Below are 23,820 nucleotides of genomic sequence, written 5' to 3' on the forward strand. Positions count from 1 at the left end.
CGAAGATTCAAGCCATTTCGATGGCCTTCCATCTGCGGAGCACTTCATGTAAGTACAAAATCAATTTCTGTTTGAAATTATATTCAGTGTGAAATGGAAGGAGCACGTTGCAATGAAGTGAACACGCAGCTTTATGTATGTACGGCTCGTTTCAAGAGATTTATCAGGCTGGAAATGTTACTGCATTAGCGGGTTTTCATGCCAAACTCCCACCTGATTTTAAAGGTAGAGACTGTAACGTCTGAATTTCCTCCTCAACTTTCTTTCTCTGGATATAAGGCACTCTTGCGTAAGTTGAGCCTCATTATATGCTCTTTGTGAGTTGTCTAGAGATGTATCTATTCATTAGCTTCAAAAGGGTGTCATGTGTATGAATTATGCTAACAGGATCTAATTAGCAGATGCAAATGAGGTTAGTCAAAATTGCACTGAAAAGACGGAGGAAAAGCTCCATGGGATAGTTGGAGCTCGACAGCTCACCAACCGCCCCCACGCTGGGCACCAAATGTGATGGTTCGCCCCTGCTGCTGCTCTATACTGGAGACGGGACCGAACCATAAACACAGACACAGGGAGGACAGCTGTTCAGAGGTGTTCTCGTCAAAAAAAAGAAATCACCACTGCTTTTTATTTCAGGGCTTTCATTTTGCCAGCACCACCGACACAGAAATCACTGAATCACTTCGCTTCAGCGGAGTTGACGTCCACTCACGTCGCCACCAGTTGGAGCCAAGAGTCCCCGCGTGCCCCCCCCAAACTCGTCACAGCTCCCCTTTTCCTAAAGATTCTTCGCAATGCAGACATGTTCCACCCTCTCTGTCCCAAAAGAAACAAGTTACACAAGCAGCTGATGGAAGTCCAGAATCCGGCGTGAAGAAGACTCACTATTAGCAGCCGCCTACAAGCTCCTGCCACTCTGACATCAGTGGCCTAAGACTGCAGAGTAGCTGGCAGGACTTTGGGACCGTGCCTTCTGGCCTCGGCAGGGAGGAGGGCCAGCAGGCCGAAGCACTACACACACACACATGCGCACGCGCGCGCACGCACACGCCATCCTACAATCAGACTCAAGGCTAAGTTTGCTCACATGTTGGCAGGGTTAAAGGTGGGAGGTAGCACAGCCAGTTACCCACCTTACAGTGGGAATCAAAGAGCAGTGAGAGGAGTGGAATGCTGTTAAATTGGCACAAATTGTCTGATACTTGTTTACCCGTATGCTGAGCCACTGACTCATGACTGCAGAATGTCGTGGGTCATGCTAGCTGGGTTCAACTTTTAGTTTTTGAAACCATGACTGGTTCAGTTGGATTAAACGCACGTCACAGTGAAAAGAAAACGTAAAGGATGGAAATGAAAAGTCTTTGTAGTTTCATTTGATCTTGTCTCTGTCTACATACAGTCTTGCTTTATTTAACTGTTTTATTTAAAAAAAAATTGGTGCAAATGTTGGTTTAATGCTTTTAGGATGGATGTTTGGTACTTTTAACCAAACATTCTGACTCACTTTTTTGGGTTAAAGAAGAAACCAGAGAAATAAGCAATTGCCAATCCATATGAACGTTATCGAGAAATTATTTAAAAAAAAAATAAAAATAGAATAAAATAAAACAACTCCATATTTATAAAGGTTTTTGATGGTTTTGTCTTAAAAGCAATGACTAAGAAATACATTTCTGTGCTGTGTTTGACACAGTTGACCATAACTTCCTAAATGCAGACTGGAAAATTAATGTCTTTTTTTATTGAAAATTGATTGATAATTTTAGATAGCATATTGAACATAGGGTGACATTTTCTGGATTTCAATTTTCCAATAGAATTACACAAGACATGAGTTACATCAAATGCTCAAAATCAAATTTTTTTTTCTAAAACAATTTACCGGGGTGTTTGCACTTTGGAGATCTACAGCACGCACACAGCGAAAGGATTTTAATTTCAGACCCTTCGGGACTTGAGACTTGACTTGGACTTGGGAAAAAAAAAAAAAGTCTTGTGAACATCTCCGCCAATAACAGAAGGATGAAGATCTCATTGCCAATTTCACACAACTGTTTTCACGGCAGTCACACTGAAGCAGAGCAATCTGTTCTTGAAATGTTTAAAATACAGCTGTTAACTGCGACGGTCAACTGTCACTATCATCCGAGTTTGAAACACAACTCCCTCCCTGCTGATGTTGGACCAGATTCAGTGAAACCCAGTTGAAAAAGTGAAAGAGAAAATAGCTCTGCCATCGTACGAGACCACCCACTCACATCCTCTGCAGCTCCGGGTGAGTCACTGCCAAGTAACCACAAAGGTAATACCGTAGCTCCGTCCCGAACGCCTACACGATCTGCTTCAAAAGAAACAAAAAAAAACTCTTTTTTTTTTTGGTTGTTTTTGTGGGGTTAAGCACTGATTTCTCCCTGCTCCCCTGTTTTGACGGTTCCACGTGACTGTGATTGTTTTCTCAGTGGACTATTATTCTAGGCATTTGACAATTAACAGCTCCGAACAAAAATAACAAACCCTCCAAAAAGGACAAAACGAGCAAATAAACATAATTAGCTGCAGCTTCACAAGAGGAGAAAACAAAGCAGAAGCACTTCTCCTCTTTGTTCATTTTGACTGCAGCAGATCCCCTGTCTTCACACCTCCCACATTGGTTTAACGTGTCGCATTGTCCCCCACACAGCTATTCACGTACACAGGCACACGGCAAGAAACACATAGAGACCCACACGCGCTCACACTTATATACGAAGACCACATCAGCCTGGGGCTCCCCTTTCTGTCTGACTCTGCACTGAAGGTGTTATCGCTCGTTGTGCCCATGAGGAGGTGGGGGACATTCTTCAGCGTAGAGGTGGAAGGTATTAGGTGCATCCTCCTCTTGCGAATTATATCTTAATAGAGGTTTTGCCATCTCATGGGGATCCCCTTGACGCATTAATAAAAGCACTGAAGGGTCCTTATTATTAGTAAGTGAACTTGTAGCTCCCTGTAAGGTTTCTTATTATGTGGATGTTCCATTATTATTATTTTCTATTTCAGAAATTAGAAATTGGAACTTGACAAAAACGCGTCGAGGAAATCCGTAGCTTGCTTTCTGTAAAAACTGTTTCAATTAAAGCAAAAAACTAAATAAAACTTAGCACTAGTTTAAGCTAATTTTGTCCACAGTTCATTTCAAAACCATAAAAATAAATAAGTTAAAATTTATTTTTGCAACTTTAATTTTTTCTAATAAAGCAAGCTGTCACGTTATTATATTTAGTTACAACACCATTGTAATAGTCAGTGCAGGTCCTCATTTCTGTCACTTTTAAAACCAAATAAAATACAGTTAGTGCAAGGAAAGTCAATACTAATAAAATCAGCTGCCACTGGCAAATATCTCTGAGGGCTGATGGTTTGCAGCTCTACTTTTTAATACAAAATGTTTGCCTGAATGACTTATTCAAATCGAGAGAGACAAATTAAATAAAAACCAGGAAATTATTTCAACGCAATCTATAAAAATGAAAAGAAAAAAAAACATTATTTTAATTGTGCATGATGATAAATATCTTTGCTCTCTGAATAGCCTGTTTGTGGTTACAAAAATGTTTAAAAGTACACTTGCAGAAGATGAGACCCAAATGAAATATACTTTTTGATCAAACATGGTTAAAGGCCGTAAAGCATCTTGAATCATCTAATATTTAATGAAGACTTTCAAGCCAAAAGTTCATATCATCCTACAACAATTGAAAACAATATCCCATTCTTAGTAATGCTGTATGTCATCTATATTAACGAAGATTATTTATGGTATCCATCGAGAAGCAGAAAAAAACATTAACACCAAAGAAATTGCTGTTTTGACTCAGCAAGAAGCCATTCATTGATTCTTACATTGTTCTTATTTGCAGAGGTATTTTCTATGTTTGTTCTATATTCAGTAAAGATTTTATCTGTTGGTAGAGCATCGAAAAATGTTCTTCAAGTAAATAGCAATATTTGATAATACTCAAACAAAAGCAAAACAAAGTTTTATCAACCTTCCTGTTATGATGTGGGTCAAATTGACCCATTTTAAAGTTTAAAATGTTTTTTTTTTAAATAGTTGGAAATATTTTTTCTGCATTAAACTTTTTCTATTGGTCTTAATAGGTTTACCCTACATATAAATTGAAAATGGTTCATTGTACACATTTGCACCAACCCCTGGGTCCACATATTACATAGATTCTGTTCGGGTCAATTTGACCCAGCAGTCAAGTTGAAGGGTAGAAAAGGTCGGAAAATGTGTAAATCTATATGTTTCCTTGCAGCTATGAGACATATTTCATATGTCTCATAGCTGCACACACACACACCACACACACACGCACGCACACACACACAACACACATACATGCACATGTGCACACACACAAGCCCACTTCCTCCCTATTCTCTTTACTTCACTAGGAGACTGCGAGAAAGCAGGTGTTCATACAACTTTTGACTGGAACCTTTTCTGTTCCCGTGGGCAAACTGCACCCACACTGAGTGGACACTCAGCAGAAGTGGAGGAAAACATAAATACTCTCTGCATGACTCATTTATTCTGATTTTAATCAGCGGGTTAATTTGACCCTGAACAGTATACGCGTCTCAAGTTCAATTATAAAGATCACCCCTTGAAAAAAAAACTCAAAATGTAATATAAACGTTTTTTTGCTGTACCTCAGAAACAAACATAACAGGAGGGTTAAAACTACTCCTAAATAACTAACTAAAGTTGCTCAAGTACAGGTAATTGAGTAAATGCTAGTAGTTACTGCCCACATTTGCTTATTTGTCCTATCTCTTCATCAAGATAAAACATATATCAGGTCTTGCAAAAGACTCGAGATACAAACAAAAACCATCTACTGGAAAATATATATGTAAAATGCTTAATTAAAAATTTTTGAAATGTCACAACAAGAGATTTTGTTAACTTTTTTTTTGCTGTAATGTGCGAAACAATGTTACAGCAGATGAAACTGCTTATTGCAGTTGATTTCACGATTTCACAACTTTTTGATTTCACAACAAGGCAGAAATAAAAACTCTTCAAGCTTCAAGGAACTTTAATGTGTTGCAAGGGATTCAAATTTCTGAAATGTACAACTAGATTTTTCTCTCTGCTTCAAAATGTGGCTGGCAATTCCTCAGTTTGTTACTAGCATGTACAACATAGCTTTTGCCACCACCTGCTGACGACACCATGCAGGCCAGTTTGCTCCAGGTAACAGAAAGGCACCTGATGTACGCTTACAGTGAAATAGCATTTCAAAAATGTTGAGACGAAGATTTGCTCAAACACTCGATACAAATGGTGTTTAGTTACTGAAAGAAAGGGCCATTCTTTAGAGCAACAAAAGCTCAGTGATCTCAGATCATAAAAAACATCTTAGGTAAAATAAACCTTAGCTTGACTTAGGCTTTTTTTTTTTTAAACCAGTCTGCCCAAGTATATAACTCATTAAGCATTGCTTCTCAGACAAAAATATTTGTGGCATATTAAAGCTCATATAAATGTAAGTTGACAAACCCGACTAATTTCCATCTGACTCTTTATTCTAAGCTAAATTTAGCAGGTTAGAGTGTTTTCACTTTGCCGTAAGGTCTATTCCTAATTCCAGTCAGTACCCAACAGTGTATACATGTTTAACTATTTTCATGTAAAATACGAACATGTTAAATCTCAGCTGTAGAGTAACGTATTCCAGTTAATGTTTGCTCTGTTTCCAGCAAACTCTGATGAAATATGACAGATTATATGTTATGTTATGCTCCCACTTGAATATCTCAATGATCTCCTGTTGTTAGATATTATACTTACTGGACTTACAGAATCATGTCTTGAGATTAGAATATGAGAAGAAAGTAAAGAATAAATACTTAAAATGATCTGTACAAAATGTCTCGCACTAGAACTTGTACCTGAAAAGGCTTGGCAAGATACGAGAAAAACTTCAAAGGTGTGAAACATCGTGCAATTTAAAGTTTTCATAAACAGTTCACAATTAAATTATATTATATAAACCATTTTAACGTTTTAATCACTTTTTAGATCAATATTATTAAATTCTTTACTAATTTGTGTGTAAAATGGCAACGTTCAGGTACGAAACAGGTGTGTGAATTGTGAAAAGGGGCAAATTCACACAGCCAGCAAAACATTTTGTGCTTCAATTGTTCCAAAAAAAAAAAAAAAAAGAGTTTTGCTCTTCCTCTGCACACTGTTCACGTAACATTTTAGGAGGTTCAGTAGCTCAACAGACACCAGACCTTCTAAAAGAAAAAAAAATAACAAAGTCTGGACCATTAACAGTAAGTATGGGTCCAGCCCGTCTCGGCTGGTCTGTTGTATCAAGGTCTACAACTATCAGAGGAACCTCGAAACAAGCGTCCTTCCTCAGACAGAGCGTTTGGTCCATGTGTCTAGACCTCCACCACGTCTGACCCGCCAGCACAGAAGGATACACAAACACTCGACAGACGATCATGAGGAACAAATACAGACAGGCTTCTTCCCACCACCATGTGACTTGGATATGCACGCTAACTGCTGTTCGTAATTTCTTATCATTGACACCCACCCCTCCACATCCACATATACACTTGTCAAAAATGACACCTCTACCCACAAGGAAAGGACCAGGTTCTTAGTCCTCCTCCAGAAAACCAGACTCAACCGTCTCAACTAGAGTCTCTCGTTTTCAGAAAGCGCGTCGAGTGGACCTCTCCTTACAAGACATCTGTTTTGGTCTTCAGTTGTTAGACAGGAAGGCCTTTTGCTTTGTCCTTTTCATCTTTCTCCTGCTCTCCAGTCAGAGAAGGACACAAGTCCATGGATTTCTTCCATGCTATGTGGGAGTCCCTGCTGTTTCAGTGGCTGCCAGTCAGTCAGCCTCTTCCCTCTTTCTTCCAAGCGTTTGGCTCCATAACCATGGGAGCCCATCTGATGTGGTCCCCCCTCCCCATCTGACTACCAGCTCTCCTTCCCGGGCCCAGACGGCTGGAGGGACAGAGCAGACAAAAAGGGCCACAGATTGTTGTATACCATTTACATGTAAATACAGAGCCCAGGCCTGGGTCTGGGTTCAATATTGAAGGTGTCCGCTGCACCAAGGTCCCTGTGTGTGTGCATATATGAGCATGTGAGCGCACGTGCCGACGAGGGTATACGATTGTGTGTGAGTGCGCACGCACACACATTTGTGTGTGTTTCCATGTATGTCCATGGCATGATCCAATACATCTAAATTATACAGCTGCCAAATTGCTGCAAATGTTTTAATACAAGCCCATTCTGTGGTCTCTAATTATATCTAATGGCTGCTGGATGCATTTCTCTACTGCACAAATAGGAGCCTTTCATGTGAGTACCTTGGCATTTTAACACCTAGTTTGGTATATGATGAAATAAAGGCATCTGGATCCTAACTTGAATTTTCTGAAATCATCATAATCGGACTCGCAGGTTTAAGAATTACTTTTGTTTGTCTGGAACATCTGAGGGCCTCATGACACTGTGAATGTAGTTCCTTCTCCCCGGAGGCACCCAAAGATGCTCAAGCAGCATCCTTATTTCACTGGGGGGCGGGGGGGTCAGCCTTTAACCGTAATTCATTTCTGCATAGCCTCCCTCCCACTAGCATATGCCTGTGGCTGGTAGACAGTAAGTCAGTTAGGGCTTTCCTCTGTGTCGATCTAGAAGCTTTCATACCAGGAGAGAGAAGTGTTAAAACTCTACATTCTCACTTCTGACTCACTGATTTAACCACATTGAGGCAGGACCAGCAGCAGAATACTCCTGTGGTGTAAATCTGTTTGTGTTCCATGTCCAAAAAAAAAAAAAAAAAGGCAAGACGAAAACAAAAAATACACAGCCCTCCTGAAATGCAGTTTCTGAGTCAGGGTTAGGAATGTGATAAAAGCCCAGGTTGTTTGGCAGTAATAGTGCTATGGGAAAGGACGGGGATCCAGGGGTGAGTTGAGTAGAGCTTGTGCGCCTTGATGGACAATGTCACTGATTGCCAGTTACTTGACAAGCTGGAGTGGTGGGGAACAGACATCCCCTTCCCTCTGCAGCTCAATCCAGCCGTCCCCAAACCATGAGCCTGTTAAAGAGGTCGTGTTATCTTGGAAGGCTTAATGCCGAGTCGATACAACTCCACCACCCTCCCTTACACCTCACGTTCCAGGGAACACATATATCCAGTCTACGCTGTCAAACTTTTAGCACCTGCTATTTTGCTTTGGTCCCTTAGGCTATGTCAATTCCGCTGGTGTTTCAGTAGGATGGGCACGGAGAAGTGGGTCAACAAAGGTTGATGCTAAAATGGGGATGAGGGTGAGGCAAGGGCCAATGGACAACCATCCCCTTTTGGCATTGTTGGCCACATGTTCTGTGACGACACTCTGAGCAAAAGTAAAAGCAAAAGTGTGGATGTGTCATTTTCAGTTCACTGGTTTGTAATTAACTCTGTGCTGCTTGTAATTTCCTAAAATAGCACTTGTGAAATTAACCAGTGTAGGTTTGGAACAATTAAGCATGCGGTTCTTTACAAAACTTTCCACACCCCTTTTTAACTCTTTATTTTACTTTGTGACGTTACAAACACAAATTTCAATGTATTATTAAGATTGTATGTCACACATCAACACAGTATCACATAACTTTGGAGTTGAATGAAGAGGATAAATGGTTTACCACTATTTTAACAATTCAAAAGAAATGTTTTCTTTAGTCCATCACTCCTATAATCCAGTGCAATCAGATTAGGTTATAAAATTATATTAAAAGCATTAAACATCTCAAACACTATCCAGAAATAAAAAAGTATGGCACAACATTAAACCTACCAGTACATAGCCATCAATCTCAACTGATAGGCCGGGCAAGCAAAAAGACAAGATACCATTGGAAAATTTAGAGGAGTCATCAAATGTGTCCAATGATTGGACATTAAATTGTCTCGGTTTGACAGATGTCCTGAATGGGACATAAAATGAGTGGAAGAAGGTGTTCTGGTCAGATGAGAGCAAAATTACACTTCTTGGCCTAAAGGCAAAACCACTTTTGTGGTGCAAAACTAAAACACTGTAAATCACCCAAATAGGTCTTACAAGGATCCTAATATAGGGACATTCTGGGGAAAATCTTGCAATGGTTACCTTCCTGCGGGGAAACAACCCTAAATAATTAAGAACTATGAATTATTTCCCTTCCACTTCTTAATTATGCTCTACCTTGTGCTGTTTTTTATATATAATGCCCAACGTCCTGAAATTTGTCACTGTAAAATAAAGGAATTGAAAATCTTTGATTTTAGTAAATACTTTTGGAAGACACTGTAACTATATGTTTATTGAACATAAAATAGTTTAGAAAATGTCTCTTATTAATCTGCTTGTCTCTGCTACAAATGCCTGAGGAAGATTAAAAAAACAGATTCCTGCTTCCATAATCGTACATGTTGTTTTTTTTCCCCCATAGGCCGTTGGTGTGGTTATTTAATGCAGTAATCCAACAATCTTGTTGTCTAACGTCAAGGGAATCAAACACAGCAAAGCAACTTCAATCCTATTTTCCTGAATGCAACCAGTGTGCTTGATTTTTGTAGGAAGGGGTCTTAATGCAATGGATTATCAACCTGTGCATCAGGCTCACATATCCCCCAGATACATTTCTACAGTAATCTACCGCTGGCTCTTCCGCAGCGGTAGAAAGGCAACCGGAACAGGCATACATGCATGCATTACAGCAGCATCTGACATGGAGACAGGCTGATTTACGCAAAAATAGTATTGGACGGGCTTAAGCAATCTGCCGTATTTGAATGTTTTTTTTTTTTTTAATCCAAATAACACGCATGTGTACGGAGAGAAATCCCAAAGGTGTCGCTCTATGACTGGTTGCAGATGGAGACAATTCACATTCTGACATTATTTTTCTCTGCCGCAACACTACGAGCATTCTTTACATGTGCAATCAAATGTTTCTTGAATAGATGCAAAAAAAAAAAACCCCGGCTATTATTTACTGAAGCGAGTACATGTTTTGAATCACAAAATAAATTTTAGAGGCAAATACGATGCACTTAAGCGGAAATTCATGAAGCTGTCACCGTTGTATCTTTGAAGACAGCAGCATGTCTGTAACACAAGCTTTCCGTGTTTAAAGACTACAACTTTGATTAAATGTTGGCGATCCCTGCACACTGGAAAATATATATGGGGGACATTGTTGATAAGCTTGTGAAATAAATTCTTTCCAATAAAAACGTTGTTGAGGATGATGATTTGCGAAGGAGCGTGGCGCTGGCGTGGTGCACACTGCTCTTAGTCCCTTTCCCAGCACCCCTCCCTCCAGGGGTCTCGGTGGCGAGGATCTCTAATGAGACTCGCGTTATTAATCCTTGCAATGGGGTACATGAATTCACTCCCGAGCAAAGGCTTCTGCAGCCACCCTGGCCCATAAAACCGGGAATGCGTGCCTTTCATGTGACGTGTTGATGATCTACTCTGACAACAATATGGTGGGACTTCCCTTCCCCTGTCGCGCAGGCCCTGGCCTGGGGCCAAGCGGGGTCATCTCAGAAACACTTGGACTTTTATAGGTGGTCAAGAAACACGCTGACAGGTCACAAGTGGGAGCTCCTTTATGAGTAAGATCTATACATCCACCTCATTTGGATTTAGTTTATTTATAGGTGGCCCATAAATCAGCTTTATTTTGTTTTCTAGTTTTCAGGTCTTTACAGGCATAAGGGGGACCTACATGTTTCAGACCGCAGTCATTAAAGCAATAACAGTGTGGTTGTTTTAGCAGGATTATCTGTCAAGTAGCTCATGAAATAAAAGCAGTAATGTACAACAATCAGCTGTGAAACAAGTCTCACGAGGAAATCTCATGTTAAGGACGAGGAACCTGACCGTGGGCAGGGGTGATAAGAGCAAAATCTCGTAAATAAAACTACCTTCACCAACTCTAGCCGATAAATTTGCTGATTATAAAAAAAAAAAAAATGACGAGAAAGAGAACAAACCTATAAGGGATGATTATACTAATAAGGTGTTGACAGCTCAGGTGTGAAATACTGAAATGTGGTTTGAATACAAATGCGGTTTCTTTGAACTAAAGATTTACTCGCTTACGATAGCAGGAACCACGCCTCTACAGAGATTTGGGTGAAACAGGGTGGACATAAATACACAGGTACATGTTCTTGTTATGTCGACATTTAAATCAACTTCACAAGCCTGTGAGGATCCCCGTAACGTGGACTTTGCATGCACTTTGTCTGCAACTGATTACAATTTGGATATTTATTTTGCAAAATGACACAGGCATGAAAACCAATTGCCAGTACTCAATGAACAACCTGCGGTTTATTTAGGAAAATACACTTGATCTCAGTTGTCAGCTGTCTGATGGTGGACTGTGTGTCTGCTGAGGAGGTCTTCTTCCCTGATTGACAGGCCGTGTGCTGTATGCATGTCGCTCCGGTCCCCTGATGGCCCAGTCGCCCAGCTTTTCTGTCCCATTTATGACACCAGCCAATCTGCCTCCAGCCGAGACTCTCCCTTAGCTTTTCACAGATTTGTATCCCCATTTTCCCCAAATTCATCTCACCTCCCCTTATACTGCTCCCTCATCCTTCCCCCTCCCTCGCTTTCTTTAAAGCTCACACATGCACAAACTCCCCCCCCCCACCCTTCACACATACACATACACACACCCTTCACCCTCACATACACATACACTCTAAAACACAAGGATGCAAACAGTAAATTGAGCTGAGGATTATGTAAAGTGAGAAACAACTTTAAGACGTGAGAGTATATGACTTCTTACAGCTTTGGGTTTTTTTTTTTTAGTATAACCAGTAAAGGGGGAAATATTACCCAGTGTCCTGCTCGGTCACTAGAGAGCGCTGTCTCTACAAATCCTGTGAAATCCCCCTCACCATGAAGCCTGAATACGGAAAATGTTCTCCTCCTTTGTTATTTATTTTTTTCCCATCTAGATAGGAGAGTGTTTGAATTCCGTTTTCATTATTTTAGTGTTAGTGTGTGAAAGTGTGTATTTATAACCTGGAGGTGTTCGTACTGAAGAAATAAGAATAATGATGATAATAATAATAATAATAATAATAATAATAATAATAATAATAATAATAATAATAATAATAATAATAATAATAATATTATTGTTGTTTTTCAATATTGCTCAAGCAAATTAATTTTGCTTTTGCCACATTATTGTAGTCCAAATGATGTACAGATTTTTACAATTAGGTAACATTTCCCGATATTTAATATATTAAAACCCCATTTTTTTCAGTAAGTACTTTTTTCCGTTTGCTCGTAAGTATGGGAGTCATACGACAAAGTACAAAATTCCACATGGTCAGAAATCTGCTTCACCCTTATTTGAATACAATGTATTGTTTTTGCTAAACGAAATGAGTGAACCTATTTCAATTACGGATTTCAAAAAAATTTGTTCGAGATTTTTAAGATTCTTACGTGATATATTTGATTGCATTTTATTTATTGTTGCTGTTGAATTTATAAAAAAGGGTTATAGTTATACAACCCCCGAAATACATCTTCTTCGTTTCTGAACGAAAATAAAATAGCAGCATGTTATTGGTTTAAAAAAAAAAAAAACAAAGCAGAAGAAAAAAGCAGAAGAAAAACTTCAGCAAAAAAAAAAAAAAAAAAAAAAAAAATTCACAGGCTTCACTCGAGCGTCTCTCTAACAAGTGTGAAATTGAAATAACCGTCTCTTAGTTTTTGGAGCTTTATTTTCAGCAGGTTTTGGCAGCCGATATTTTTATTAACGCTGGAGCTGAAGAGGCGGCGAAGTCCAATTATAGGAAACAAGGTGCACATGTGAGTGCTTTGGTTTCTTTTGTTTTTTTTTTTCCCCCTTCAAGGGCAGGAGAGTCTGCGCGCAGGAAAGAGGGGTCTCTGCGCTGCCTTTCTGGGGGTGAGTTAATGGAAGCGCTATGAAAAGCAGCTTCTGACTGAATGCGGAATGTTCTCATCGTGCTGTTAGATGACGGAGGCTTGAAGCCGACGCTGGCAGGTTTACGGTGTTTTGTTGGCGCGTCCGTGTGTGCACGTGAGCGTGCGCAAAAATGTTTGCGCGCGCGATGGTTTATCACCTTTGAGCATTTTATTTTCAAACAAAAGGTAAAAAAATAAATAAATAAATAATAATAATAATAAATTTGAAAATATTTTAGTCGCTCACATGGAAAGTAATCTCGTGCAGGGCCAGTCCGAGGTATAGGCGGTGTTTGCGCTTGGTTAGGGCCCCCTGCTGGCCTGGGCAGGTCAAGAAAACTTTAATTCATAAGGGATTATAAACGCCTCTAATCGCACACATACACTACAAAATGTTGTGTTCACAGAGAGACTTGTAAAACTAATGTAATTATTATTTTATTTTTTTTGCTGCTGCTGCTTGTGTCTGAACTTCAGCTCTTTGTAAAAAAAAAAAAAAAAAAATCTGGAACTATAGAGTTTTGAGAAACTCAGTGCTGCCCTTCAGCCCAGTATTGCTGCACACTAGGAACTACGGACTGAAACAACGATGCTATGGAAATGTAGTAGTTTGGGATTATTTTTAGTTTTTATCGATTGTTGCACAATAAGCAATATAAAGGTGAAAAGACAGGAAAATGACCTGCAGTAATAGGCATTTGACAATGACTACAAAAATTAATTGGTGTTTGCTCAAAAATATTTGAGTCTGTGTATCTCAGTGAATATATAATGTACATGACTATAAATGGTAAGTCCAAATCATCAAAAGCAGTAGTAACATTTTGTTGGTTTTCAGTTTAACAATAGCAAGAAACCTCAAACTTTTTAGTTTTATTTAAATACAGTGAAACTGTGGTATCTTCCATGATGGGAGCATCTTGTATTGGACAGTATTTAAGTTTTTCTCTGAAATAACTTCTTGCTGATTAAGCTTGATATTCTGGAAAAATAAGCAAAGCCATCCTTTGGCTCAGACCATCAGACAATTTTTCCTTCAGCCTAACTGCAGAAATTAAAACAAATGACTAAAAACTGTGACACCTATAGGATAAAATACATCTGCTCATTTTTTTCGCAACCAAGAAGATAATACATAATATTTGTTCATGATATTTGTTGGTGTTTTAATCCCAATAAATCACAACCAAAACGGTTTTGGTTGTTTTGAGGATTGCGGCCTACTGCTAATGTAAATTCATAATGTACTTTTCAGAAAACTGCGATTTGACATAAATCCAATAAATGTACTTTATAGAAATGTCAGCCTACTGAGAAGGATGTGAACTCGGCACTTGAGTGTAATTACTGCATTGATGCATCGTGGCACAGAGGCCATCAGTCTGTGGCTCTTCACAGAAGAAAATGAAGTCCAACTTGTCTTGATAACAGCCTTCAGCCTCTGTGTCGTGTCGGGTGTAGAGTTTCCTGTCTTCCTTTTGTCAATACCCAATAGATTCTGGATGGAAATGTGTCAAGTGAGTGTGCTGACCAATTCAGAGCAGGAAAACCATTGTCATTACATGAGTATGTTTCCCTACATGTGGATATGTGAGGAGGTGCTAAGAAACTGAAATCAACAACTCCATAAAGCTTTTCAGCAGAGGGCAGCATGTAGTACTCTTACACCTCCTGGCAGATGTACTGACCTCGGAATGGGTGAAACACCGTAGACCAGAGGTATTACCGGTACCCTGCAGGTTTTAGGTGCATTCCTGGCCCGACAGATCTGAATCAATTGGCTGAATTAACTCCTCAGTAGGCAGTAAAGTTCTCCAGAGTTCTGCTAATCACCTGCTAATTTGACCTGGGTGTGCTGAAGCAGAGCACACAAAACTAAAAGTTGCAGGACCCCGGCCCTCAAGGACTGGTGCTGAAGACTGCTGCAGTAGACCAGCAGCAGTATATACATATTCCTAAATCTTGAATGATGCTTCCCCTTACTTTCCATTTTGGATGTAATATTTAACTTAATCTGAAAAGAGTATCTTAGACTATTAGACACAAGTCAAATGTGATAGCTGTGGTCCATGTCCTGGATCTGCACATAGTGGACCTGGAAGTTCTGATTCCAGTCCGCACCTAGTAAATCTTACCTATAAAGCTCTTGAATGGGCCATACTTTGCAAGCACATTCTTGCCACCGTTTTTTCTTCTTCCACTAAACTTTCCATGAATAGGCTATGTGCACAGCCAGTGTCATGTCCTTTAGTGGCTTACTTTTCTTGGAGGGTGTCAATGACTCATCTTGAGAACTGTAGCCACAATTAACAACCTTCCACTGATTGTGTTGACCTCAACAGTTTCAGTAGTAAAAATTCTTTTTCTTTTAGTCTTCTATAATCAGATTTTGTCAGGAACTTAATTTTGCCTGTTTTTTTGTTTTTTTTTTTGTTTTGTTTTTAGCTGTAAACAATAATAATCAAAACTGAGATGTATAAATGCTTGGCATGTCACTTTGTAATTAATCTCTAGTTTTACTTTGTAATCTGTATTACTGAAAACTAACTTTTTGTGGGTACTCTATAATTTGTTAAAATGTCCTTTGTAGTTCAACTTCAGTTGAATCGACGTCCACATCGGGTTTAAAAGGTAACTATAGCTGAACACTCTTCTGGCACAATATTCTTTCTAACTGAACCACAGCAGCGCTGCTATTGGCTGAGGAGAGGGTCTGCTCCCCTCTCCGAAACTCCTCCCCTGACGTTTACAATCCGTTGTATGAGCGAATCATATAAGAGCCGCTCAGCATCTCCCATCCAAACCATTATCTGATCTAATCTGAAAATCTGTAGGCGAGGAGAGAGGCTCCAACATCCCGTCGTTGGTGAAAGGGGAGGTGGGCTGCAGAAACCGAGACCAACCCGGGCGCCGGTGGCACCTCCGCGGCTCTGAGATTCCACCTCTCTGGACTCCGTTTCGAACTATTTATTTATTGCGAGAACTTGAACAAAACGATGCAGTTAGAGAATATTCTTCCCAGCGCCAGCATCAATTTACCCAAGACATTTTACAACCTGTCCTCGTCGGACAGCGCAAACAACAGCCCCAGGCCGTCCTCTCAGCTCGACTACCAGGAGGTGGAGCGCACAGAGTCAGAGTCCAGCAGCGCTCCTAAAAAGTACCTGAGCGGGGTGGGGAACGGAATGCTGGGCGAGGCAGAGGGGGACTCCTATAATAATAAGACCGACGGGAGGAAAGGCTCCCCAGTGCTTGGGGAGGACGAGCTGACGAGCGGCCGGCGATACAACATAGACGAGCTCGGTTCAGACAGATACTTCATATCTTCCTCCCAGACCACCTCCGACATGGCAAGCCCCTGCTCCCTGTTTCCCTACGCTGGACAGACCGGCTCGGTGTACACAGGCTCCAGCGGCTCCAGGTACCCGGCCTCACTACACTACGGATCTGTGCTGCCGCCCGCGGGCTTCTCCGCTCCGTCCGTGTGCAGCGGCCGGAGTCAGTTCGGCAGCGGAGGGTACCAGTTCAGCCAGGGCCCGGGCTGTTTGTACCCGTCCTACTCCGGGACCGGGACGGGAATCGGGTCCATGTCTCTACCGGGTTCCGCAGCCGGAGCGAGGGCGCAGGTTTATCTGTGCAACCGGCCTCTTTGGTTGAAGTTCCACCGGCACCAGACCGAGATGATCATCACCAAACAGGGCAGGTAAAGACCGACTTCAGAGGATTCAGAACTCGATTCGAAATTTCCACTTTTATTATTATTTACTTTTTTGTTCCTTTTTTTTCCTTATGCTGTATCATAACCCACATTTTTTGTTTTTCTAAAATGTAACTTGATAGAAAATTCTCCATGACAATTTAAAACTAAAAAATGTAATAGTGATTACATTTTTTTTTTTTTTAATTGGGGGGAAAAAAACCGGCCTGGTGAACGAGGCCGTACTGAAACGCAAAAAAATGTGTAGGAATTTATTCAAGAGTTTTTCCAACAAAAAATAAGTAAATGTTAATGTTTTTCTTTATTTTCTTTCTTTCGCAGACGGATGTTCCCATTCCTCAGCTTCAACATCACCGGACTGAACCTCACGGCCCATTACAATGTGTTTGTAGAAATAGTTTTGGCCGACCCGAATCACTGGCGCTTTCAGGGAGGAAAGTGGGTCACTTGTGGAAAAGCAGACAATAATATGCAAGGTGATCTACATCATTTAATCATATTTTAGAAGCTATTGCAAATACAGAATTTCTGGGAGAAAAAAAAAAAATTGGGAACCAAAAAATATGTGTGGAAATTTTATACATGGAACCCGGCCTAATTTGCTTAAAATATTTGTGCATAAATATTGGAATGCAATTTCTGTTCTCACTATGACGTAAACTCACATTTTGAAAGAAATCAGATACATGTTTGTGTTTTAAAATTGATGAAGTAAAAGGCCTAAATCGATTCGGCTGGTAACATTTCTAAAGAATTGCATCTAATACATTGTAAATTTTAAAAAATGTTTTTAGTTTTAGTTATAAATTAATATAGGGTCATATTTGTTTTGTTTTTTTTCAAAGCAGGAGTTTATGAAAAATCAGAACCTTTTTTTTTGCCTTTCATTCTCAAATAAATAGAAGTAAGCAAATTTTTGTATTATGTGCTTTGTCCATACTTTTTTATTCGGTAGTTTTTCACACAATATATTTCTTTTCGTTTCTATTTCAGGTAACAAAGTGTATGTCCATCCTGAATCTCCCAACACTGGTGCTCACTGGATGAGGCAAGAAATTTCATTTGGAAAGTTAAAACTAACCAACAATAAAGGAGCCAACAACAACAACACGCAGGTTAGAAATGTATTTCTAATGCCTTTTTTTATTATTATAATTAAATGCTAACATGACAAATTATATTTTATCCTGCTTATGATAATTGGAGGAGCTGTGTTTTTTTGTTTTGTTTTTTTAGGATGTTTTTCAGATTTGAACCGACTGAGAAAGACACGCAGCAGGTCACCTTTTGAAAAGCAGAGTGTGATGCATGTTGTGGTTTTCCGTTTTCAGATGATAGTCTTGCAGTCGCTTCATAAATATCAACCGCGATTGCACATTGTGGAGGTGACTGAAGACGGGGTGGAGGACATGAACAACGAGGCCAGGACTCAAACCTTTACCTTCCCAGAGAACCAGTTTATAGCCGTCACAGCCTACCAGAACACAGATGTAAGCTTTCTAATAAATGTATTTTTTTTATTTATTTTTTTACCCTGGACACAGCAGTTTTCATTTTGCCCTGCATATATATAAATTATTTTAATTTCTATTCTAATAGTTGCTTATACTAAAATGCACATTGTTAATCCTGGGCTTCTTCTTGTTTACATTTCAGATCACACAGCTGAAGATAGACCACAACCCATTTGCAAAAGGCTTCAGGGACAATTATGACTCGTAAGTGTTGCATACTATTTTTTTTTTTTTTTTTTTTAACTGATGCATGTCAAAGGATCTTGCAGATTTTTTTTTTTTTAATATGCGTTTCCTTGCTAACAGGATGTACACAGCCCCAGAGAGTGACAGGCTGACTCCGTCACCAACAGACTCCCCTCGCTCTACCCAGATTGTACCCGGCGCCCGCTATGCCATGCAGCCTTTCTTTCAGGACCAGTTTGTCAACAACCTGCCTCAGAACCGATTCTACACCGGCGAACGGGCCGTCCCCCAAACCAACAGCCTCCTCTCCCCGCAGGGCGAGGATCCCAGTGCTGCTGCTTCCGCCCAGCGCTGGTTTGTTCCCCCAGTTCAACAGCCAGGCTCCAACAAGCTGGATCTCTCCTATGAAAATGACTATTCGACCAGCAGCCTGCTGTCGTACGGCATCAAGCCTCTGTCTCTGCAGACCTCCCACGCCCTCAGCTACTACCCAGACTCGGCCTTTGCCTCCATGGCTGCAGGCTGGGGAACTAGGAGCTCCTACCAGCGCAAAATGACAACAGGCCTACCGTGGTCTCCTCGTCCAAGCCCCCCTGCCTTTGCAGAGGACCAGCTGGGGACTGCTAAAGAAAAACTGCCAGAGGAGAACGCTCAACCCACCTCAACCTGGATCGAGACGTCCCACTCGTTGAAATCAGTGGACTCTAGCGATTCTGGCGTGTACTCCATGGTGTGCAAGAGGCGCAGGATGTCCCCAGGGGGCTCAAGTACAGAGAACTCTCCCACCATCAAGTGTGAGGATTTGACTGCGGAGGAGTACAAGGACAACCCAAAAGGCATGGGTTATTATGCATTCTACACAAGCCCCTAAGACTGAATTTATTTAAGCTAAATATAATTATTTGGTTTTATCATTGAGTGATCTCCAGTCCTTGTTAATGCCTTTTTTTTTCTCTTTTCTCTAAAGGTGCCAAAGCTTAGTGTTTCCCCAAGCAAGCTGCACAAGGTTATTTTCCCAGGCCAACCCCTGTCACATGAGCAGAAACATGCATAGTGATTGTTGTTTTGGAAAAAGGATGCATGTTCAATTTAATTAAATTATTTTTTACATTTTTCTTTTTAAACAAATGTGATTTCTACCCTGCCACCCCCTCCGTATTTAAGTCATTTTTCGTTGTACAGTATTCGTGCACTTTAGAATGTGATGTATCTTGTATAAAATGTCTTCATGGGAGTGTTATTAAATGGAATAATAAAATGGCTTTTCATAAAGCATTTGTCGAACATGTCTTTCTCGGTATGTTTTTATAAGGAAGTATGGCGCTTCATGAGCCACTTTCCGTTTGACGTCGGCAAGCCGCAAATAGAAATAGAACGGTACGCTGGAAACATGACGGCTGTACCAGAAACAATGTTTGTTATATTTTAATGCCACAAAAGCAGGCTAAAAGGATTCCTTATTTAACTTAAAATTTTTGGCATTGGGATGTTTATTCAAAGCTTTTGAAAACAAAATGTTCTGGAAGTATTGCCTGGTTTATATTATGTGCAACATTTTTTGATATACTGAGCTTGACCTAAATGCAGCATGACAATTCTTAATCATTGCTTTATGTGCTTTATAGAAAACATGAGAGCCCGAAACAGCATTTTTCATGTGTATGTGGAAAATGTCATATTTGGTCATGTATTTACTCAAGGAAAGTCCAAACTTTTTAAAGAGGTAAATGGTTCTGGAATCCCTGGATCAAAAATGGCACATTTGGTGTTGCATCTGGCGAGCTTTTGCATAATTAAATCCCTGAAACTGAACTGATAGGACGGCAAAAAGCAAAATCAGGTCGCATTCATTTATTTCCCAGTGGTTCGATATGAAACATGTATTCATAGGTGCAGAAAAATATGCATACTCAAAATCATTGGGTCTAAATATTGATTTTCTCTACATTTTTTTTATTCAACGAAAATTAATGCATAGAAATTTTGAGGCTGTCATATTTTCAACCAAACAGGGTTGCATTATAAAAACAGCATACAGTGCATTTTTACATAAAATATAACATATGTTCTCAACACAGTCTATAGTAAAAGTAACTTCAGCAACGAGGCATATCTCAGGAATATGTGTATCAAAAATTGTTTATTGTAGTATTAGATATGTGCAGCGTCATTTCGTTTTGAAAAATGGTGTGATTTTTCAAAAAATAATTGGAATCTACCTTTAACATATTTTGCAAGAATTTAGCAATGCACTTGATAACAAAACGGGACTATAAAGACATCTCTTAACTGTTAAATATACAAGTACACATGACAAATAAAGGCAGAAAAGAATATAGGGTATCAAAATAAAGCACACAACAAGAATGGATTTCCTCTTTCTCTGCTTCTGTAAACAGAGCGCTTATATCTCTTGGTATATTTGCATAAAAAGTGGGGAGGACTTATTTTCAATCTGTAAATAAATGCCACACCAACACCTGGACCTCTTAATTCAAGTGAGCAAAGAGTAATTTAAACATAGATTTACAAGAATTGCGAGTCTAACTTGACACGACTGACAACACGGGCCTAGCTAAAGGCGTAGAAAAGCACAAAGTCCTGTTTCTGTTGTTGCCATGGTGTTTTCACACATTTTATCATTAACCTAAGCAATGCAACACGCATGCAAGGCGGGGTACACATAAAAATGTGAAAAACAGGCACAAAAAAAAAAGGGATCCAGCAGCAATCCGTCTACATGTAACCCTCCGCTCAACACCTCTATTTATACCGTATGTCTTCGGCCTCTCCAAAATTGCATTTGCGAAGATAAGATCTATAAAGAGGGAAGTCATAATAGGCACTTGGCTCATGCTTGAGGCACCTGCTTTTTCTCTCAGCAAAAAATACTTCACATCCTCCCCTATGAGGACCCCAATTTGAATTGATTTACATACTCAAATTCTAATTAATTCTGTTGTCAGACTCCTTGACAAAGTGAGGAGTCTGACTAACTCCAATTAACACCTCCTAACAAGGTAGAGTGCTTGATTGCCCCGGCCTCTCAGGAAAGCTGTAAGAAAAAAAAAAAAAAAAAAAAAAGACTCTTGGGTTGAGGTGGGAGGTTTGGGCCTCAAGAATAAAAATGTTTTCACTTGCTCATGTCAGCAAATTGTGCTTTAGAGCAGCTGACAATGTTTTTCTTCCCCTTTTTTTTTAATGCCCTGACCCCTGTTGATAATTTGTTGCGATACAGAGAACAGCTGTCAAGATTATAACCGGACAAGCATGGCAGCCGCGCTCACCCCAAAGAATAGCTGCAGAGATGTGTGACAATTGAGAAAAGAAGCATTTCTGGAAATAGCACTCGTATGTCTCACAGTTAGAATCTCCAAAATAACTTGCTGAACCCTCCTTTATCGAATAAGCATCGCTTTGCATCAACTTGATATTCCTCTTACTCGTTAAAATTGCCCTTTATCGATGCTCATATGAGGTTATTTTCAAGCTGTATAATTATTTTTTCTTGATAGTATTGTTAGAGATAAGAATCCCAAAATTTGAGGAACCTAAGCTTATTGCACAACGCAGTACTTCCTCAACAGGCTGCAAAGTCAGTTACCTCTAGTACGCTTCTTTCATAAACACACACACACACACATAAATATATATATATATAGTATTAAACTATGTTGGTTATTAGATACTGCAGAAGTTATCTGTTGTAGATGAAAGTCCTGTTCACAATGTGCACATAAAAGCTAAATGTGTAATGCCTTGCAAAATGTTCACACACATAAAAGGAAAATGTTACATTGGTTTAAATATATATTTTGTATTATTAATGTTATTTATTATCTTTGAGGCTACGTTTCTACCAGCTTTGCACTCATTCTTCCTTGCAAAACAGCTCAGGTTCAGTCAGACTGGATGCAGAGCATCTGTGAACACAAATCTTCAATTATAGTCAGTTATGATTCTCAGTTGGATTCAGGTCTGGACTTTGATTTTTATTTTTTTTTTTAGCCATTCTAACACGACTATACTTTGATCTAGACCAGTGCTTCTCAATTCCGGTCCTGCAGGGATCATTGCCCTGCATGTTTTAGGTCTTTCCCTTCTGCCACACACCTGACTTGAATAAGTGGGTGATTAACAGGCTTCTGTAGCGCTTTACGGCATGGAGAGGAGGTCACGCAATTATTTGAATCAGGTGTTCTGGAACAGAGGTGCATCGGAAATACACAAGGTATTGGTCCCGAGGGATCAGAATTGAGAATCTAGACCATTCCATTGTAGCTGTTGCTGTATGTTTTAGGGTTGTTATGCTTGAAGGTGAACTGCCTTCCCGATCTCAAGTCTTTCAGCATTTCCCTACATTTAGTTCCATCCATCCTCCCATCATCTTGGACCAGCTTCCACAGCYGTTCTGAACAAACATGATGATACCACTACTAAGTTTTAATGGTGGAGATGATGACAGTGACGACGTACAGTAATAGATTTGAATTTATTGGCGTTCAATTTGGGTCAAAAAGTTACATTTTAATCTTATTTGAAAACAGAACTTTCTTTTCCATTAACGTTCCTCAATTCTGGTTCCCCGGGACCAATGCCCCGGATATTTTAGATACGTCTCTGTTCCAGAACATCTGATTCAAATGATTGCATGACCTCCTCTTCATGGCATCAGGCGCTACAGAAGCCTGTTAATCACCCACTTATTCAAGTCAGGTGTGTGGCAGAAGGGAAACACCTAAAACATGTAAGGGTAGTGGTTCTTGAAGACTGTTGTACATGTTTGCTATGCCCCTAGGACTTGTGACTTCTTATGACTTTTTCTCAACAATGGATTCCTTTTTTGCCACTCTTTAATAAGGGCCAGATTTGTGATTTGCACAACTGATTGTCATCCTTTTGACAGATTCCTCAAAGGTTACCATGGGCCTGTTGACTGGTTCTCTGGTAATCGCTTATCTTTCTCAGCATGTCAATAGGTACCTTACCCTGGTTTGCACTTATGCATTACTAYATCATTGTTTTTTGTTGTTTATTTTTTACAATGAACTAAGCAGTGTCCTAAGATGGGCTTTTATTCTGACCTGTTCATATTTTTTAAAGCTCTCCTGAGCTTCACTCCTGTCCTTCCCAGTGTTGTTTGAGGTCTGCAGTCTTTGTGAACCAAAAATTCATTTTCCCACAATGTCCAGCTCATTAAAATGCATGTATCCCCACAAATGTTGCACAACCTTTTAAAAAATTCAATTTAGAATTTTTTGATAAATATTTACTACAGGAGGTTTTCTGTTGTTTTTAAAAACCACATTTTATTTATACTGTAAAGTTATGAGATAAAGAAAAATCTAAAACTTTTCCAAAAAAAAAAAAAAAAAA

General features: G+C 39.7%; 1 protein-coding gene across 2 annotated transcripts; it reads left to right on the plus strand.

Moving 5' to 3' along the window:
• The first annotated feature begins 12,939 nt into the window (after positions 1-12,939).
• eomesa (eomesodermin homolog a) lies at positions 12,940-19,730 on the plus strand. 2 transcript variants are annotated; one of them, XM_008422433.2, is made up of 7 exons: positions 12,940-13,006; positions 15,861-16,729; positions 17,066-17,220; positions 17,738-17,859; positions 18,076-18,234; positions 18,401-18,462; positions 18,565-19,730. In XM_008422433.2, exons 2-7 carry the CDS (start codon positions 16,023-16,025, stop codon positions 19,313-19,315), a joined length of 1,956 nt encoding a protein of 651 aa, XP_008420655.1. In that variant the 5' UTR covers positions 12,940-13,006; positions 15,861-16,022; the 3' UTR covers positions 19,316-19,730. The 2 variants fall into 2 exon arrangements, with proteins under 2 accessions (XP_008420655.1, XP_017163158.1); XM_017307669.1 differs by lacking the exon at positions 12,940-13,006 and having other exon boundaries at positions 15,800-16,729; positions 18,565-19,280; positions 19,412-19,730.
• Positions 19,731-23,820: the final 4,090 nt, after the last annotated feature.

This window comes from Poecilia reticulata, linkage group LG11, assembly GCF_000633615.1.
Source record: "Poecilia reticulata strain Guanapo linkage group LG11, Guppy_female_1.0+MT, whole genome shotgun sequence".
Lineage (NCBI taxonomy): Eukaryota > Metazoa > Chordata > Actinopteri > Cyprinodontiformes > Poeciliidae > Poecilia > Poecilia reticulata.